The sequence below is a fragment of the Saccoglossus kowalevskii genome, chromosome 4 (genome assembly GCF_978046115.1).
Source record: "Saccoglossus kowalevskii chromosome 4, keSacKowa6.1, whole genome shotgun sequence".
Classification (NCBI taxonomy): Eukaryota; Metazoa; Hemichordata; class Enteropneusta; family Harrimaniidae; genus Saccoglossus; species Saccoglossus kowalevskii.
Window position 1 is genome coordinate 40,425,175 of NC_140644.1, and position 21,210 is coordinate 40,446,384.

Below are 21,210 nucleotides of genomic sequence, written 5' to 3' on the forward strand. Positions count from 1 at the left end.
TTCCTTGGTTTTACATGGATTGTACAGATAATTACGTGTTTTGTTCCATGGTTTTACATGGATTGTACAGATAATTGTGTTTTGTGCCATGGTTTTACATGGATTGTACAGATAATTACGTGTTTTGTTCCATGGTTTTACATGGATTATACAGGTAATTGTGTTTGTGCCATGGTTTTACATGGATTGTACAGATAATTACGTGTTTTGTTCCATGGTTTTACATGGATTGTACAGATAATTACGTGTTTTGTTCCATGGTTTTACATGGATTGTACAGATAATTATGTGTTTTGTTCCATGGTTTTACATGGATTGTACAGATAATTACGTGTTTTGTTCCATGGTTTTACATGGATTGTACAGATAATTATGTGTTTTGTTCCATGGTTTTACATGGATTATACAGATAATTACGTGTTTTGTTCCATGGTTTTACATGGATTGTACAGATAATTATGTGTTTTGTTCCATGGTTTTACATGTATTGTACAGATAATTGTGTTTTGTGCCATGGTTTTACATGGATTGTACAGATAATTGTGTTTTGTGCCATGGTTTTACATGGATTGTACAGATAATTGTGTTTTGTGCCATGGTTTTACATGGATTGTACAGATAATTATGTGTTTTGTTCCATGGTTTTACATGGATTGTACAGATAATTACGTGTTTTGTTCCATGGTTTTACATGGATTGTACAGATAATTATGTGTTTTGTTCCATGGTTTTACATGGATTATACAGATAATTACGTGTTTTGTTCCATGGTTTTACATGGATTGTACAGATAATTATGTGTTTTGTTCCATGGTTTTACATGTATTGTACAGATAATTGTGTTTTGTGCCATGGTTTTACATGGATTGTACAGATAATTGTGTTTTGTGCCATGGTTTTACATGGATTGTACAGATAATTATGTGTTTTGTTCCATGGTTTTACATGGATTGTACAGATAATTACGTGTTTTGTTCCATGGTTTTACATGGATTGTACAGATAATTATGTGTTTTGTTCCATGGTTTTACATGGATTGTACAGATAATTATGTGTTTTGTGCCATGGTTTTACATGGATTGTACAGATAATTATGTGTTTTGAGCCATGGTTTTACATGGATTATACAGATAATTGTGTTTGTGCCATGGTTTTACATGGATTGTACAGATAATTACGTGTTTTGTTCCATGGTTTTACATGGATTGTACAGATAATTACGTGTTTTGTTCCATGGTTTTACATGGATTGTACAGATAATTACGTGTTTTGTTCCATGGTTTTACATGGATTGTACAGATAATTATGTGTTTTGTTCCATGGTTTTACATGGATTGTACAGATAATTATGTGTTTTGTTCCATGGTTTTACATGGATTGTACAGATAATTATGTGTTTTGTTCCATGGCTTTACATGGATTGTACAGATAATTATGTGTTTTGTTCCATGGCTTTACATGGATTGTACAGATAATTATGTGTTTTGTTCCATGGTTTTACATGGATTGTACAGATAATTATGTGTTTTGTTCCATGGTTTTACATGGATTGTACAGATAATTATGTGTTTTGTTCCATGGTTTTACATGGATTGTACAGATAATTATGTGTTTTGTTCCATGGTTTTACATGGATTGTACAGATAATTATGTGTTTTGTTCCATGGCTTTACATGGATTGTACAGATAATTGTGTTTTGTGACATGGTTTTACATGGATTGTACAGATAATTATGTGTTTTGTTCCATGGTTTTACATGGATTGTACAGATAATTACGTGTTTTGTTCCATGGTTTTACATGGATTGTACAGATAATTACGTGTTTGTGCCATGGTTTTACATGGATTGTACAGATAATTATGTGTTTTGTTCCATGGTTTTACATGGATTGTACAGATAATTATGTGTTTTGTTCCATGGTTTTACATGGATTGTACAGATAATTACGTGTTTTGTTCCATGGTTTTACATGGATTGTACAGATAATTACGTGTTTGTGCCATGGTTTTACATGGATTGTACAGATAATTATGTGTTTTGTTCCATGGTTTTACATGGATTGTACAGATAATTACGTGTTTTGTTCCATGGTTTTACATGGATTGTACAGATAATTATGTGTTTTGAGCCATGGTTTTACATGGATTGTACAGATAATTATGTTTGTGCCATGGTTTTACATGGATTGTACAGATAATTATGTGTTTTGTTCCTTGGTTTTACATGGATTGTACAGATAATTATGTGTTTTGTTCCATGGTTTTACATGGATTGTACAGATAATTACGTGTTTTGTTCCATGGTTTTACATGGATTGTACAGATAATTATGTGTTTTGAGCCATGGTTTTACATGGATTGTACAGATAATTACGTGTTTTGTTCCATGGTTTTACATGGATTGTACAGATAATTACGTGTTTTGTTCCATGGTTTTACATGGATTGTACAGATAATTATGTTTTGTTCCATGGTTTTACATGGATTGTACAGATAATTATGTGTTTTGTTCCATGGTTTTACGTGGATTGTACAGATAATTATGTTTTGTTCCATGGTTTTACATGGATTGTACAGATAATTATGTGTTTTGTTCCATGGTTTTACATGGATTGTACAGATAATTACGTGTTTTGTTCCATGGTTTTACGTGGATTGTACAGATAATTATGTTTTGTTCCATGGTTTTACATGGATTGTACAGATAATTATGTGTTTTGTTCCTTGGTTTTACATGGAATGTACAGATAATTATGTGTTTGTGCCATGGTTTTACATGGATTGTACAGATAATTATGTGTTTTGTTCCTTGGTTTTACATGGATTGTACAGATAATTATGTGCTTAGTGCCATGGTTTTACATGGATTGTACAGATAATTATGTGTTTTGTTCCTTGGTTTTACATGGATTGTACAGATAATTATGTGTTTTGTTCCATGGTTTTACATGGATTGTACAGATAATTATGTGTTTTGTTCCATGGTTTTACATGGATTGTACAGATAATTATGTTTGTGCCATGGTTTTACATGGATTGTACAGATAATTATGTGTTTTGTTCCTTGGTTTTACATGGCTTGTACAGATAATTACGTGTTTTGTTCCATGGTTTTACATGGATTGTACAGATAATTATGTGTTTTGTTCCATGGTTTTACATGGATTGTACAGATAATTATGTGTTTTGAGCCATGGTTTTACATGGATTGTACAGATAATTATGTGTTTTGTTCTTTGGTTTTACATGGATTGTACAGATAATTGTGTGTTTTGTTCCATGGTTTTACATGGATTGTACAGATAATTGTGTTTTGTGCCATGGTTTTACATGGATTGTACAGATAATTATGTGTTTTGTTCCATGGTTTTACATGGATTGTACAGATAATTGTGTTTTGTGCCATGGTTTTACATGGATTGTACAGATAATTGTGTTTGTGCCATGGTTTTACATGGATTGTACAGATAATTACGTGTTTTGTTCCATGGTTTTACATGGATTGTACAGATAATTATGTGTTTTGTTCCATGGTTTTACATGGATTGTACAGATAATTGTGTTTGTGCCATGGTTTTACATGGATTGTACAGATAATTACGTGTTTTGTTCCATGGTTTTACATGGATTGTACAGATAATTATGTGTTTTGTTCCATGGTTTTACATGGATTGTACAGATAATTATGTGTTTTGTTCCATGGTTTTACATGGATTGTACAGATAATTACGTGTTTTGTTCCATGGTTTTACGTGGATTGTACAGATAATTACGTGTTTGTGCCATGGTTTTACATGGATTGTACAGATAATTACGTGTTTTGTTCCATGGCTTTACATGGATTGTACAGATAATTATGTGTTTTGTTCCATGGTTTTACATGGATTGTACAGATAATTACGTGTTTTGTTCCATGGTTTTACGTGGATTGTACAGATAATTATGTTTTGTTCCATGGTTTTACATGGATTGTACAGATAATTATGTGTTTTGTTCCTTGGTTTTACATGGATTGTGCAGATAATTATGTGTTTTGTTCCATGGTTTTACATGGATTGTACAGATAATTATGTGTTTTGTTCCATGGTTTTACATAGATTGTACAGATAATTATGTGTTTTGTTCCATGGTTTTACATAGATTGTACAGATAATTATGTGCTTAGTGCCATGGTTTTACATGGATTGTACAGATAATTATGTGTTTTGTTCCATGGTTTTACATGGATTGTACAGATAATTATGTGTTTTGTGCCATGGTTTTACATGGATTGTACAGATAATTATGTGTTTTGTTCCATGGTTTTACATGGATTGTACAGATAATTATGTGCTTAGTGCCATGGTTTTACATGGATTGTACAGATAATTATGTGCTTAGTGCCATGGTTTTACATGGATTGTACAGATAATTATGTGTTTTGTTCCATGGTTTTACATAGATTGTACAGATAATTATGTGCTTAGTGCCATGGTTTTACATGGATTGTACAGATAATTGTGTTTTGTGCCATGGTTTTACATAAATTGTACAGATAATTATGTGTTTTGAGCCATGGTTTTACATGGATTGTACAGATAATTATGTGTTTTGTTCCATGGTTTTACATAGATTGTACAGATAATTATGTGCTTAGTGCCATGGTTTTACATGGATTGTACAGATAATTGTGTTTTGTTCCATGGTTTTACATGGATTGTACAGATAATTATGTGTTTTGTTCCTTGGTTTTACATGGATTGTACAGATAATTGTGTTTTGTGCCATGGTTTTACATGGATTGTACAGATAATTACGTGTTTTGTTCCATGGTTTTACATGGATTGTACAGATAATTACGTGTTTTGTTCCATGGTTTTACATGGATTGTACAGATAATTATGTGTTTTGTTCCATGGTTTTACATGGATTGTACAGATAATTACGTGTTTTGTTCCATGGTTTTACATGGATTGTACAGATAATTATGTTTTGTTCCATGGTTTTACATGGATTGTACAGATAATTACGTGTTTTGTTCCATGGTTTTACATGGATTGTACAGATAATTATGTTTTGTTCCATGGTTCTACATGGATTGTACAGATAATTACGTGTTTTGTTCCATGGTTTTACATGGATTGTACAGATAATTATGTGTTTTGTTCCATGATTTTACATGGATTGTACAGATAATTACGTGTTTTGTTCCATGGTTTTACATGGATTGTACAGATAATTATGTGTTTTGTGCCATGGTTTTACATGGATTGTACGGATAATTATGTGTTTTGTTCCATGGTTTTACATGGATTGTACAGATAATTACGTGTTTTGTTCCATGGTTTTACATGGATTGTACAGATAATTATGTGTTTTGTGCCATGGTTTTACATGGATTGTACAGATAATTATGTGTTTTGTTCTTTGGTTTTACATGGATTGTACAGATAATTATGTTTTGTGCCATGGTTTTACATGGATTGTACAGATAATTACGTGTTTTGTTCCATGGTTTTACATGGATTGTACAGATAATTATGTGTTTTGTTCCATGGTTTTACATGGATTGTACAGATAATTATGTGTTTTGTTCCTTGGTTTTACATGGATTGTACAGATAATTATGTTTTGTGCCATGGTTTTACATGGATTGTACAGATAATTACGTGTTTTGTTCCATGGTTTTACATGGATTGTACAGATAATTATGTGTTTTGTGCCATGGTTTTACATGGATTGTACGGATAATTATGTGTTTTGTTCCATGGTTTTACATGGATTGTACAGATAATTACGTGTTTTGTTCCATGATTTTACATGGATTGTACAGATAATTATGTGTTTTGTGCCATGGTTTTACATGGATTGTACAGATAATTATGTGTTTTGTTCTTTGGTTTTACATGGATTGTACAGATAATTATGTTTTGTGCCATGGTTTTACATGGATTGTACAGATAATTACGTGTTTTGTTCCATGGTTTTACATGGATTGTACAGATAATTATGTGTTTTGTTCCATGGTTTTACATGGATTGTACAGATAATTATGTGTTTTGTTCCTTGGTTTTACATGGATTGTACAGATAATTATGTTTTGTGCCATGGTTTTACATGGATTGTACAGATAATTATGTGTTTTGTTCCATGGTTTTACATGGATTGTACAGATAATTATGTGTTTTGTTCCATGGTTTTACATGGATTGTACAGATAATTATGTGTTTTGTGCCATGGTTTTACATGGATTGTACGGATAATTATGTGTTTTGTTCCATGGTTTTACATGGATTGTACAGATAATTACGTGTTTTGTTCCATGGTTTTACATGGATTGTACAGATAATTATGTGTTTTGTGCCATGGTTTTACATGGATTGTACAGATAATTATGTGTTTTGTTCTTTGGTTTTACATGGATTGTACAGATAATTATGTTTTGTGCCATGGTTTTACATGGATTGTACAGATAATTACGTGTTTTGTTCCATGGTTTTACATGGATTGTACAGATAATTATGTGTTTTGTTCCATGGTTTTACATGGATTGTACAGATAATTATGTGTTTTGTTCCTTGGTTTTACATGGATTGTACAGATAATTGTTTTGTGCCATGGTTTTACATGGATTGTACAGATAATTACGTGTTTTGTTCCATGGTTTTACATGGATTGTACAGATAATTATGTGTTTTGTTCCATGGTTTTACATGGATTGTACAGATAATTATGTGTTTTGTTCCTTGGTTTTACATGGATTGTACAGATAATTATGTGTTTTGTTCTTTGGTTTTACATGGATTGTACAGATAATTATGTTTTGTGCCATGGTTTTACATGGATTGTACAGATAATTATGTGTTTTGTGCCATGGTTTTACATGGATTGTACAGATAATTATGTGTTTTGTTCCTTGGTTTTACATGGATTGTACAGATAATTATGTGTTTTGTTCTTTGGTTTTACATGGATTGTACAGATAATTATGTTTTGTGCCATGGTTTTACATGGATTGTACAGATAATTGTGTTTTGTGCCATGGTTTTACATGGATTGTACAGATAATTATGTGTTTTGTTCCTTGGTTTTACATGGATTGTACAGAAAATTATGTGTTTTGTTCTTTGGTTTTACATGGATTGTACAGATAATTGTGTTTTGTGCCATGGTTTTACATGGATTGTACAGATAATTATGTGTTTTGTTCCTTGGTTTTACATGCATTGTACAGATAATTATGTGTTTTGTTCTTTGGTTTTACATGGATTGTACAGATAATTATGTTTTGTGCCATGGTTTTACATGGATTGTACAGATAATTATGTGTTTTGTGCCATGGTTTTACATGGATTGTACAGATAATTATGTTTTGTGCCATGGTTTTACATGGATTGTACAGATAATTATGTGTTTTGTTCCATGGTTTTACATGGATTGTACAGATAATTATGTGTTTTGTTCCTTGGTTTTACATGTATTGAACAGATAATTATGTGTTTTGTGCCATGGTTTTACATGGATTGTACAGATAATTATGTGTTTTGAGCCATGGTTTTACATGGATTGTACAGATAATTACGTGTTTTGTTCCATGGTTTTACATGGATTGTACAGATAATTATGTGTTTTGTTCCATGGTTTTACATGGATTGTACAGATAATTATGTGTTTTGTTCCTTGGTTTTACATGGATTGTACAGATAATTATGTTTTGTGCCATGGTTTTACATGGATTGTACAGATAATTACGTGTTTTGTTCCATGGTTTTACATGGATTGTACAGATAATTATGTGTTTTGTTCCATGGTTTTACATGGATTGTACAGATAATTATGTTTTGTGCCATGGTTTTACATGGATTGTACAGATAATTATGTGTTTTGTTCCTTGGTTTTACATGGATTGTACAGATAATTATGTTTTGTGCCATGGTTTTACATGGATTGTACAGATAATTACGTGTTTTGTTCCATGGTTTTACATGGATTGTACAGATAATTATGTGTTTTGTTCCATGGTTTTACATGGATTGTACAGATAATTGTGTTTTGTGCCATGGTTTTACATGGATTGTACAGATAATTATGTGTTTTGTTCCTTGGTTTTACATGGATTGTACAGATAATTATGTGTTTTGTTCTTTGGTTTTACATGGATTGTACAGATAATTATGTTTTGTGCCATGGTTTTACATGGATTGTACAGATAATTATGTGTTTTGTGCCATGGTTTTACATGGATTGTACAGATAATTATGTTTTGTGCCATGGTTTTACATGGATTGTACAGATAATTGTGTGTTTTGTTCCATGGTTTTACATGGATTGTACAGATAATTATGTGTTTTGTTCCTTGGTTTTACATGTATTGAACAGATAATTATGTGTTTTGTTCCATGGTTTTACATGGATTGTACAGATAATTATGTGTTTTGTTCCATGGTTTTACATGGATTGTACAGATAATTATGTGTTTTGTGCCATGGTTTTACATGGATTGTACAGATAATTACGTGTTTTGTTCCATGGTTTTACATGGATTGTACAGATAATTATGTTTTGTGACATGGTTTTACATGGATTGTACAAATAATTATGTGTTTTGTTCCAAGGTTTTACATGGATTGTACAGATAATTATGTTTTGTTCCATGGTTCTACATGGATTGTACAGATAATTATGTGTTTTGTTCCAAGGTTTTACATGGATTGTACAGATAATTATGTGTTTTGTTCCATGGTTTTACATGGATTGTACAGATAATTATGTGTTTTGTTCCAAGGTTTTACATGGATTGTACAGATAATTATGTGTTTTGTTCCATGGTTTTACATGGATTGTACAGATAATTATGTGTTTTGTTCCAAGGTTTTACATGGATTGTACAGATAATTATGTGTTTTGTTCCATGGTTTTACATGGATTGTACAGATAATTATGTGTTTTGTTCCATGGTTTTACATGGATTGTACAGATAATTATGTGTTTTGTGCCATGGTTTTACATGGATTGTACGGATAATTATGTGTTTTGTTCCATGGTTTTACATGGATTGTACAGATAATTACGTGTTTTGTTCCATGGTTTTACATGGATTGTACAGATAATTATGTGTTTTGTGCCATGGTTTTACATGGATTGTACAGATAATTATGTGTTTTGTTCTTTGGTTTTATATGGATTGTACAGATAATTATGTTTTGTGCCATGGTTTTACATGGATTGTACAGATAATTACGTGTTTTGTTCCATGGTTTTACATGGATTGTACAGATAATTATGTGTTTTGTTCCATGGTTTTACATGGATTGTACAGATAATTATGTGTTTTGTTCCTTGGTTTTACATGGATTGTACAGATAATTGTTTTGTGCCATGGTTTTACATGGATTGTACAGATAATTACGTGTTTTGTTCCATGGTTTTACATGGATTGTACAGATAATTATGTGTTTTGTTCCATGGTTTTACATGGATTGTACAGATAATTATGTGTTTTGTTCCTTGGTTTTACATGGATTGTACAGATAATTATGTGTTTTGTTCTTTGGTTTTACATGGATTGTACAGATAATTATGTTTTGTGCCATGGTTTTACATGGATTGTACAGATAATTATGTGTTTTGTGCCATGGTTTTACATGGATTGTACAGATAATTATGTGTTTTGTTCCTTGGTTTTACATGGATTGTACAGATAATTATGTGTTTTGTTCTTTGGTTTTACATGGATTGTACAGATAATTATGTTTTGTGCCATGGTTTTACATGGATTGTACAGATAATTGTGTTTTGTGCCATGGTTTTACATGGATTGTACAGATAATTATGTGTTTTGTTCCTTGGTTTTACATGGATTGTACAGATAATTATGTGTTTTGTTCTTTGGTTTTACATGGATTGTACAGATAATTGTGTTTTGTGCCATGGTTTTACATGGATTGTACAGATATTTATGTGTTTTGTTCCTTGGTTTTACATGCATTGTACAGATAATTATGTGTTTTGTTCTTTGGTTTTACATGGATTGTACAGATAATTATGTTTTGTGCCATGGTTTTACATGGATTGTACAGATAATTATGTTTTGTGCCATGGTTTTACATGGATTGTACAGATAATTGTGTGTTTTGTTCCATGGTTTTACATGGATTGTACAGATAATTATGTGTTTTGTTCCATGGTTTTACATGGATTGTACAGATAATTACGTGTTTTGTTCCATGGTTTTACATGGATTGTACAGATAATTATGTGTTTTGTTCCTTGGTTTTACATGTATTGAACAGATAATTATGTGTTTTGTGCCATGGTTTTACATGGATTGTACAGATAATTATGTGTTTTGAGCCATGGTTTTACATGGATTGTACAGATAATTACGTGTTTTGTTCCATGGTTTTACATGGATTGTACAGATAATTATGTGTTTTGTTCCATGGTTTTACATGGATTGTACAGATAATTATGTGTTTTGTTCCTTGGTTTTACATGGATTGTACAGATAATTATGTTTTGTGCCATGGTTTTACATGGATTGTACAGATAATTACGTGTTTTGTTCCATGGTTTTACATGGATTGTACAGATAATTATGTGTTTTGTTCCATGGTTTTACATGGATTGTACAGATAATTATGTTTTGTGCCATGGTTTTACATGGATTGTACAGATAATTATGTGTTTTGTTCCTTGGTTTTACATGGATTGTACAGATAATTATGTTTTGTGCCATGGTTTTACATGGATTGTACAGATAATTACGTGTTTTGTTCCATGGTTTTACATGGATTGTACAGATAATTATGTGTTTTGTTCCATGGTTTTACATGGATTGTACAGATAATTGTGTTTTGTGCCATGGTTTTACATGGATTGTACAGATAATTATGTGTTTTGTTCCTTGGTTTTACATGGATTGTACAGATAATTATGTGTTTTGTTCTTTGGTTTTACATGGATTGTACAGATAATTATGTTTTGTGCCATGGTTTTACATGGATTGTACAGATAATTATGTGTTTTGTGCCATGGTTTTACATGGATTGTACAGATAATTATGTTTTGTGCCATGGTTTTACATGGATTGTACAGATAATTGTGTGTTTTGTTCCATGGTTTTACATGGATTGTACAGATAATTATGTGTTTTGTTCCTTGGTTTTACATGTATTGAACAGATAATTATGTGTTTTGTTCCATGGTTTTACATGGATTGTACAGATAATTATGTGTTTTGTTCCATGGTTTTACATGGATTGTACAGATAATTATGTGTTTTGTGCCATGGTTTTACATGGATTGTACAGATAATTACGTGTTTTGTTCCATGGTTTTACATGGATTGTACAGATAATTATGTTTTGTGACATGGTTTTACATGGATTGTACAAATAATTATGTGTTTTGTTCCAAGGTTTTACATGGATTGTACAGATAATTATGTTTTGTTCCATGGTTCTACATGGATTGTACAGATAATTATGTGTTTTGTTCCAAGGTTTTACATGGATTGTACAGATAATTATGTGTTTTGTTCCATGGTTTTACATGGATTGTACAGATAATTATGTGTTTTGTTCCAAGGTTTTACATGGATTGTACAGATAATTACGTGTTTTGTTCCATGGTTTTACATGGATTGTACAGATAATTATGTGTTTTGTTCCATGGTTTTACATGGATTGTACAGATAATTACGTGTTTTGTGCCATGGTTTTACATGGATTGTACAGATAATTACGTGTTTTGTTCCATGGTTTTACATGGATTGTACAGATAATTATGTGTTTTGTTCCATGGTTTTACATGGATTGTACAGATAATTACGTGTTTTGTGCCATGGTTTTACATGGATTGTACAGATAATTATGTGTTTTGTTCTTTGGTTTTACATGGATTGTACAGATAATTATGTTTTGTGCCATGGTTTTACATGGATTGTACAGATAATTATGTGTTTTGTTCTTTGGTTTTACATGGATTGTACAGATAATTATGTTTTGTGCCATGGTTTTACATGGATTGTACAGATAATTGTGTTTTGTGCCATGGTTTTACATGGATTGTACAGATAATTACGTGTTTTGTTCCATGGTTTTACATGGATTGTACAGATAATTATGTGTTTTGTTCCATGGTTTTACATGGATTGTACAGATAATTACGCGTTTTGTTCCATGGTTTTACATGGATTGTACAGATAATTATGTGTTTTGTGCCATGGTTTTACATGGATTGTACAGATACCTAATTGTGTTTTGTGCCATGGCTTTTACTATGTGGGGCCTATTATCAATAGACAAAACCATTACATACTAGATATGGTAAAGAAAATGATTCCAGCATTTCTATTGCTAACATGTCAACTGCTTTTATTCCAGTACAGCCATCAATCAGCAGAATTGTGTTACACAGACTGCAAGATAAGAAAAGAAATAGTGAGATTACTCAATAGGCTGGAGGGCCCATAAGAGACATTAGTTTCAATATACAGTATACAGAGATTCCTCACTTAGAGGGTCAATACAAAACATTAAAGTGGGAATACAAAGTTTCCTCACAAACATAGAGGGTCTCATAAAAAACATCACAGTACAGAGATTCCGCATTGAACACCAAATTCAGGGGTTCTGGTGATTGTTTATTGGAAGTTTGGCTATGTTATTGAAGCCATTAATCACTTGCATAGCCAATATTTACAGAAACCCTTGTACAATGTAGATTATTTACAAGCTAATTACACTAATATCCAGAAGTGTCAATGTGTATAGCTGTCCAGTCAGTCTTGTTTCCCTCTGCCCTCTGCGGTGCTCCAAACCAACACATGCCTGACAGAATGAGGTAGTTTTTACTTCCCTCGACAATTTTTTGTCAATACCAATCAAATTGCAGGAACGTCAGATAGTGACAGCCATCAAAGAGTAACCATTCAAGGCAGAGTTTATTTGTTGACAAATTTTCACCCAATGTTTATCATCTTCAAGTTGTTGAAAACAGTATGTGATTTTTGCTGACAATGCAAACACAGCTTTGTCTCCCTTTTTAAATGCTATTTATTTATGAAGTAATTTAATTTCATGATTGACAGTGTTACCATGACCACCAAAATGAATATTCATTGAACTCATTGCAAGAAGGTGTTAACTTTGAAAATTCACAGTATTGAGCCATATACTATTCTGTGATGTGTTAGTGAGGTCTGATGCCGTTCAGCCTACAAGTTAGACTAGGACCTGAGTTGCATAAGAATTCTGTAATGACAAAATTAATAACGGAGATATTATGGAATGTGTTACGTATCATATCATATAAAATATGATGCCACGGTGATGACCAGTAATATATGCATGCACACATAGTGTGGTGGCATGCTTGCTATGTCCCAACAAAATGATGACATCACTAAATTACTGACTGGCGATATGAAGGCTATACTGCTGATTCGTAGCAGTAGTAAAGATAATAAACTGAGACAATGCATTGTTTCATGAAATTTCCTTTCTATTGTAAAACATCATGGTTAGAAAGCGTCACATCAGAAGATCAAGTTGAGTTCGTCGCCTGCTACATAAATTCACGTCTGCGATTGAATAATCACTTGACGCATTGGTTAAATCCCAAGACCAATTGATGGATAGTTTTATATATTGTTTCTGCATATGGCTTCGAGAGCAATCTTAGTTGTTTGGTGTCTACTAACTATATACTTCAAGGTGAGAATAATTTAAGGAGTAATAAACTATTAGTTTTAACAAAGCACACAAAGCTGCCATCCAGGCATTGTTTATCCACTCAGATTAGGAGTTGGTTGTAAATGGGAATCGGAATGAATCACCACTTGAAAAATTCAAAAACGATTTGGAGTTGAATATGCACACTCAAAAGAATACTAAACACATTATTGATTTCATTAAAAAAACCAGAGGTATTTCTGGTTCATATTCTCTGTGGTGACTTTTTAAATTTGCGAATATGATTTTCATTCTTCGTTGAATCCACTATGTGCTGTTGAGAAACACATTAGGAACTGTGTAAAGGTTTGTGAAGATTATATGACACAACCAGTTTCAGCGGTTCAACGTCACGTGACAGTGATTGACAGCAGGTAATTATTTAAGCTTAGCAGGGCACCTTTTAACCAATTCATGTTTTTGACATACATTTGTCAAAATCTCAACTCGTACAATAATAATTGTCATGAATACTACATATGATCACTGCAGTGATACATTCATTTTGGTATGACATAACCAACCTGTAAGTTGAAGAAAACAACTTTACAGGAGTTTGGCTGGAGCTATTTACTACAGTATTGTTTAGAAACATATTTATGGTATATCTGAGCCTTTAAGATAGAGGGTACATCACAACTATTACTCACAATGATGAAGACAAAATCATTTTCCTTTAATGTTTTAAAAATTCGAATAATATCTGACAATTGTCACTATGACAACTGCTAGAGTAGATTTATGGTGGAACTTACTTTTTTCTAGTAGCTAGGTAGGCTTCCGTTGATTCCACAAAGTCTTTAGGCTGTCTGAATCCATACCCTGGCATATCTACTAAAGTTAATAACTTACCAACTTGGAAGAAGTTCACCAATTTAGTGTGACCCTGAAATTTACCAAGAATGAATAGATGCCATGTCAGTCTTTGATTTTTGTTCTTTGAGCAAATAAAGACATTAAATGTGTATTCTTTTAAACACCAAGTCCCTGTGAATACCATATATGGGTTTTGATGAAATCTAACAGTGTACCGCTGGCAAAATGATGTACAATTACATTGTAATGAGTGATCACAAAGTCAATCTACAAGTATGCATGTACAGATGTAAAAAAATGTGTATGTAATGTATTTCCGACGTCGCTAAATTGGCATAGTCCCCGTCTTGTAGTGACAATGAAAGATGTAGACGGAGTATAATTAAATGTAAGGGGAGTATTCAGGATGTTAATTAGATATGGTGTAGTGTTTATATCTAGGTTTTGTTTATAGTAAAAATGAAATTGACATCTCCTAGCAATAAGACAGACAGACTGAACCAAAAACACAAGTCCCTATTTCAGACTATGTATTGAAAACATTGTATGAGATTTGTGTTGTTGACTGAAAGAGTGATAAGAACATATCATAGTATGTTGTACCATCTAAATGTGTCTCAAAGAAAGGGGAGAAGAAATAGAAATACATGATTACAATTTTACTATTGTTGCATTACAGTGCTTCTGCTTTCAATTTAAAAGATATTGTTCAAATATGACATCAATTATCCTGAATTGTCCACGTTGATGATGTAGTTTACCCCAAATACAGGTGAGCGATAATTTTAATGTTTTATTGTTTTTGGTGCTAACTACGTAATTATTATGTAACAAATAATAATCAGGAAAAAAATTTTTACAAAAAAATTAAGGTAAATGCTTTTAGTGAAACATCCATAAGCTAAATAAAATGTAATTGAGAGATAACATGAGAAGAGAGGGAATGATAAAGTTAGGCAACAAATGGATAAGCACATTTATGTTCACTTACTGGTCTTTTCGAGGTCTTAACAATCAGATTGGGTACTTTCTCAAAAATAGCCTTGATCAACGATGATTTCCCTACATTGCTACGTCCAACAAACGCAACCTGTTACAAGATGATAACAAAGTAGGTGATACATTGAAAAAGAGAATATTTTACATTCTTCCAAGAATAATTGCACAGCATTAATTAAATTATTTAGCTATCTTTAACCTACTTTTAACTTTTAGACATTATATTCAAATACCTCAGGTATTGTCTATATTGACCTACCTTTAATACTTTACATTCAAATACCTTAAACACTGTCTATATTGACCTACCTTTAACACTTTACATTCAAATACCTTAAACACTGTCTATATTGACCTACCTTTAACACTTTACATTCAAATACCTTAAACACTGTCTATATTGACCTACCTTTAACACTTTACATTCAAATACCTTAAACACTGTCTATATTGACCTACCTTTAACACTTTACATTCAAATACTTTAAACACTGTCTATATTGACCTACCTTTAACACTTTACATTCAAATACCTTAAACACTGTCTATATTGACCTAACTTTATCACTTTATATTCAAATACCTTAAACACTGTCTATATTGACCTACCTTTAACACTTTACATTCAAATACCTTAAACACTGTACATTCAAATACATTAAACACTGTTTATATTGACCAAACTTTAACACTTTACATCCAAATACCTTAAACACTGTCTACATTGACCTACCTTTAACACTATACATCCAAATACCTTAAACACTGTCTATATTGACCTACCTTTAACACTTTACATTCAAATACCTTAAACACTGTCTATATTGACCTACCTTTCACACTTTACATTCAAATACCTTAAACACTGTCTATATTGACCTACCTTTAACAATTTACATTCAAATACCTTAAACACTGTCTATATTGACCTACCTTTAACACTTTACATACATTCAAATACCTTAAACACTGTCTATATTGACCTCCCTTTAACACTTTACATACATTCAAATACATTAAACACTGTCTATATTGACCTACCTTTAACACTTTACATTCAAATACCTTAAACACTGTCTATATTGACCTACCTTTAACACTTTACATTCAAATACCCTAAACACTGTCTATATTGACCTACCTTTAACACTTTACATTCAAATACCTTAAACACTGTCTATATTGACCTACCTTTAACACTTTACATTCAAATACTTTAAACACTGTCTATATTGACCTACCTTTAACACTTTACATTCAAATACCTTAAACACTGTCTACATTGACCTACCTTTAACACTTTACATCCAAATACCTTAAACACTGTCTATATTGACCTACCCTTAACACTTTACATTCAAATACCTTAAACACTGTCTATATTGACCTACCCTTAAAACTTTACATTCAAATACCTTAAACACTGTCTATATTGACCTACCTTTAACACTTTACATTCAAATACCTTAAACACTGTGTATATTGACCTACCTTTAAGCCTTTACATTCAAATACCTTAAACACTGTCTATATTGACCTACCTTTAACACTTTACATACATTCAAATACCTTAAACACTGTCTATATTGACCTCCCTTTAACACTTTACATTCAAATACCTTAAACACTGTCTATATTGACCTACCTTTAACACTTTACATACATTCAAATACATTAAACACGGTCTATATTGACCTACCTTTAACACTTTACATTTAAATACCTTAAACACTGTGTATATTGACCTACCTTTAAGCCTTTACATTCAAATACCTTAAACACTGTCTATATTGACCTCCCTTTAACACTTTACATTCAAATACCTTAAACACTGTCTATATTGACCTACCTTTAACACTTTACATACATTCAAATACATTAAACACGGTCTATATTGACCTACCTTTAACACTTTACATTCAAATACCTTAAACACTGTCTATATTGACCTACCTTTAACACTTTACATTCAAATACCTTAAACACTGTCTATATTGACCTACCTTTAACACTTTACATTCAAATACCTTAAACACTGTCTATATTGACCTACCCTTAACACTTTACATTCAAATACCTTAAACACTGTCTATATTGACCTACCTTTAACACTTTACATCCAAATACCTTAAACACTGTCTATATTGACCTACCTTTAACACTTTACATTCAAATACCTTAAACACTGTCTATATTGACCTACCTTTAACACTTTACATTCAAATACCTTAAACACTGTCTTTATTGACCTACCTTTAACACTTTACATCCAAATACCTTAAACACTGTCTATATTGACCTACCTTTAACACTTTACATTCAAATACCTTAAACACTGTGTATATTGACCTACCTTTAAGCCTTTACATTCAAATACCTTAAACACTGTCTATATTGACCTACCTTTAACACTTTACATACATTCAAATACTTTAAACACTGTCTATATTGACCTACCTTTAACACTTTACATACATTCAAATACATTAAACACGGTCTATATTGACCTACCTTTAACACTTTACATTCAAATACCTTAAACACTGTGTATATTGACCTACCTTTAAGCCTTTACATTCAAATACCTTAAACACTGTCTATATTGACCTACCTTTAACACTTTACATACATTCAAATACCTTAAACACTGTCTATATTGACCTCCCTTTAACACTTTACATTCAAATACCTTAAACACTGTCTATATTGACCTACCTTTAACACTTTACATACATTCAAATACATTAAACACGGTCTATATTGACCTACCTTTAACACTTTACATTCAAATACCTTAAACACTGTCTATATTGACCTACCTTTAACACTTTACATTCAAATACCTTAAACACTGTCTATATTGACCTACCCTTAACACTTTACATTCAAATACCTTAAACACTGTCTATATTGACCTACCTTTAACACTTTACATTCAAATACCTTAAACACTGTCTATATTGACCTACCTTTAACACTTTACATTCAAATACTTTAAACACTGTCTATATTGACCTACCTTTAACACTTTACAAATACCTTAAACACTGTCTATATTGACCTAACTTTAACACTTTATATTCAAATACCTTAAACACTGACTATATTGACCTACCTTTAACACTTTACATTCAAATACCTTAAACACTGTCTATATTGACCTACCTTTAACACTTTACATTCAAATACATTAAACACTGTTTATATTGACCTACCTTTAACACTTTACATACATTCAAATACCTTAAACACTGTCTATATTGACCTACCTTTAACACTTTACATACATTCAAATACCTTAAACACTGTCTATATTGACCTACCTTTAACACTTTACATTCAAATACCTTAAACACTGTCTATATTGACCTACCTTTAACACTTTACATTCAAATACTTTAAACACTGTCTATATTGACCTACCTTTAACACTTTACATTCAAATACCTTAAACACTGTCTACATTGACCTACCTTTAACACTTTACATCCAAATACCTTAAACACTGTCTATATTGACCTACCTTTAACACTTTACATTCAAATACCTTAAACACTGTCTATATTGACCAACCCTTAACACTTTACATTCAAATACCTTAAGCACTGTCTATATTGACCTACCCTTAACACTTTACATTCAAATACCTTAAACACTGTCTATATTGACCTACCTTTAACACTTTACATTCAAATACTTTAAACACTGTCTATATTGACCTACCTTTAACACTTTACATTCAAATACCTTAAACACTGTCTACATTGACCTACCTTTAACACTTTACATCCAAATACCTTAAACACTGTCTATATTGACCTACCCTTAACACTTTACATTCAAATACCTTAAACACTGTCTATATTGACCTACCTTTAACACTTTACATTCAAATACCTTAAACACTGTCTACATTGACCTACCTTTAACACTTTACATTCAAATACCTTAAACACTGTCTATATTGACCTACCCTTAAAACTTTACATTCAAATACCTTAAACACTGTCTATATTGACCTACCTTTAACACTTTACATCCAAATACCTTAAACACTGTCTATATTGACCTACCTTTAACACTTTACATTCAAATACCTTAAACACTGTCTATATTGACCTACCTTTAACACTTTACATTCAAATACCTTAAACACTGTCTTTATTGACCTACCTTTAACACTTTACATTCAAGTACCTTAAACACTGTGTATATTGACCTACCTTTAACACTTTACATTCAAATACCTTAAACACTGTGTATATTGACCTACCTTTAAGCCTTTACATTCAAATACCTTAAACACTGTCTATATTGACCTACCTTTAACACTTTACATACATTCAAATACCTTAAACACTGTCTATATTGACCTCCCTTTAACACTTTACATACATTCAAATACATTAAACACGGTCTATATTGACCTACCTTTAACACTTTACATTCAAATACCTTAAACACTGTCTATATTGACCTACCTTTAACACTTTACATTCAAATACCTTAAACACTGTCTATATTGACCTACCTTTAACACTTTACATTCAAATACCTTAAACACTGTCTATATTGACCTACCCTTAACACTTTACATTCAAATACCTTAAACACTGTCTATATTGACCTACCTTTAACACTTTACATTCAAATACTTTAAACACTGTCTATATTGACCTACCTTTAACACTTTACAAATACCTTAAACACTGTCTATATTGACCTAACTTTAACACTTTATATTCAAATACCTTAAACACTGACTATATTGACCTACCTTTAACACTTTACATTCAAATACCTTAAACACTGTCTATATTGACCTACCTTTAACACTTTACATTCAAATACATTAAACACTGTTTATATTGACCTACCTTTAACACTTTACATACATTCAAATACCTTAAACACTGTCTATATTGACCTACCTTTAACACTTTACATACATTCAAATACATTAAACACTGTCTATATTGACCTACCTTTAACACTTTACATTCAAATACCTTAAACACTGTCTATATTGACCTACCTTTAACACTTTACATTCAAATACCCTAAACACTGTCTATATTGACCTACCTTTAACACTTTACATTCAAATACCTTAAACACTGTCTATATTGACCTACCTTTAACACTTTACATTCAAATACTTTAAACACTGTCTATATTGACCTACCTTTAACACTTTACATTCAAATACCTTAAACACTGTCTACATTGACCTACCTTTAACACTTTACATTCAAATACCTTAAACACTGTCTATATTGACCTACCTTTAACACTTTACATCCAAATATCTTAAACACTGTCTATATTGACCTACCTTTAACACTTTACATTCAAATACCTTAAACACTGTCTATATTGACCTACCTTTAACACTTTACATTCAAATACCTTAAACACTGTCTTTATTGACCTACCATTAACACTTTACATTCAAGTACCTTAAACACTGTCTATATTGACCTACCTTTAACACTTTACATTCAAATACCTTAAACACTGTGTATATTGAACTACCTTTAAGCCTTTACATTCAAATACCTTAAACACTGTCTATATTGACCTACCCTTAACACTTTACATTCAAATACCTTAAACACTGTCTATATTGACCTACCTTTAACACTTTACATACATTCAAATACATTAAACACGGTCTAT

At 31.5% G+C, this 21,210-nt stretch overlaps 1 protein-coding gene across 1 annotated transcript in view; it reads right to left on the reverse strand.

Moving 5' to 3' along the window:
- The window catches only part of LOC144363249 (GTP-binding protein 8-like), a 93,159-nt gene that overhangs the window by 20,673 nt on the left and 51,276 nt on the right, over positions 1-21,210 (reverse strand). The window contains exons 2-4 of the mRNA XM_085498631.1: positions 15,524-15,622; positions 14,472-14,602; positions 12,302-12,401 (exon numbers count right to left, since the gene is read on the reverse strand). Coding sequence (XP_085354757.1) covers positions 12,302-12,401; positions 14,472-14,602; positions 15,524-15,622 — 330 coding nt within the window. The remainder of the gene's footprint in view (positions 1-12,301; positions 12,402-14,471; positions 14,603-15,523; positions 15,623-21,210) is intronic.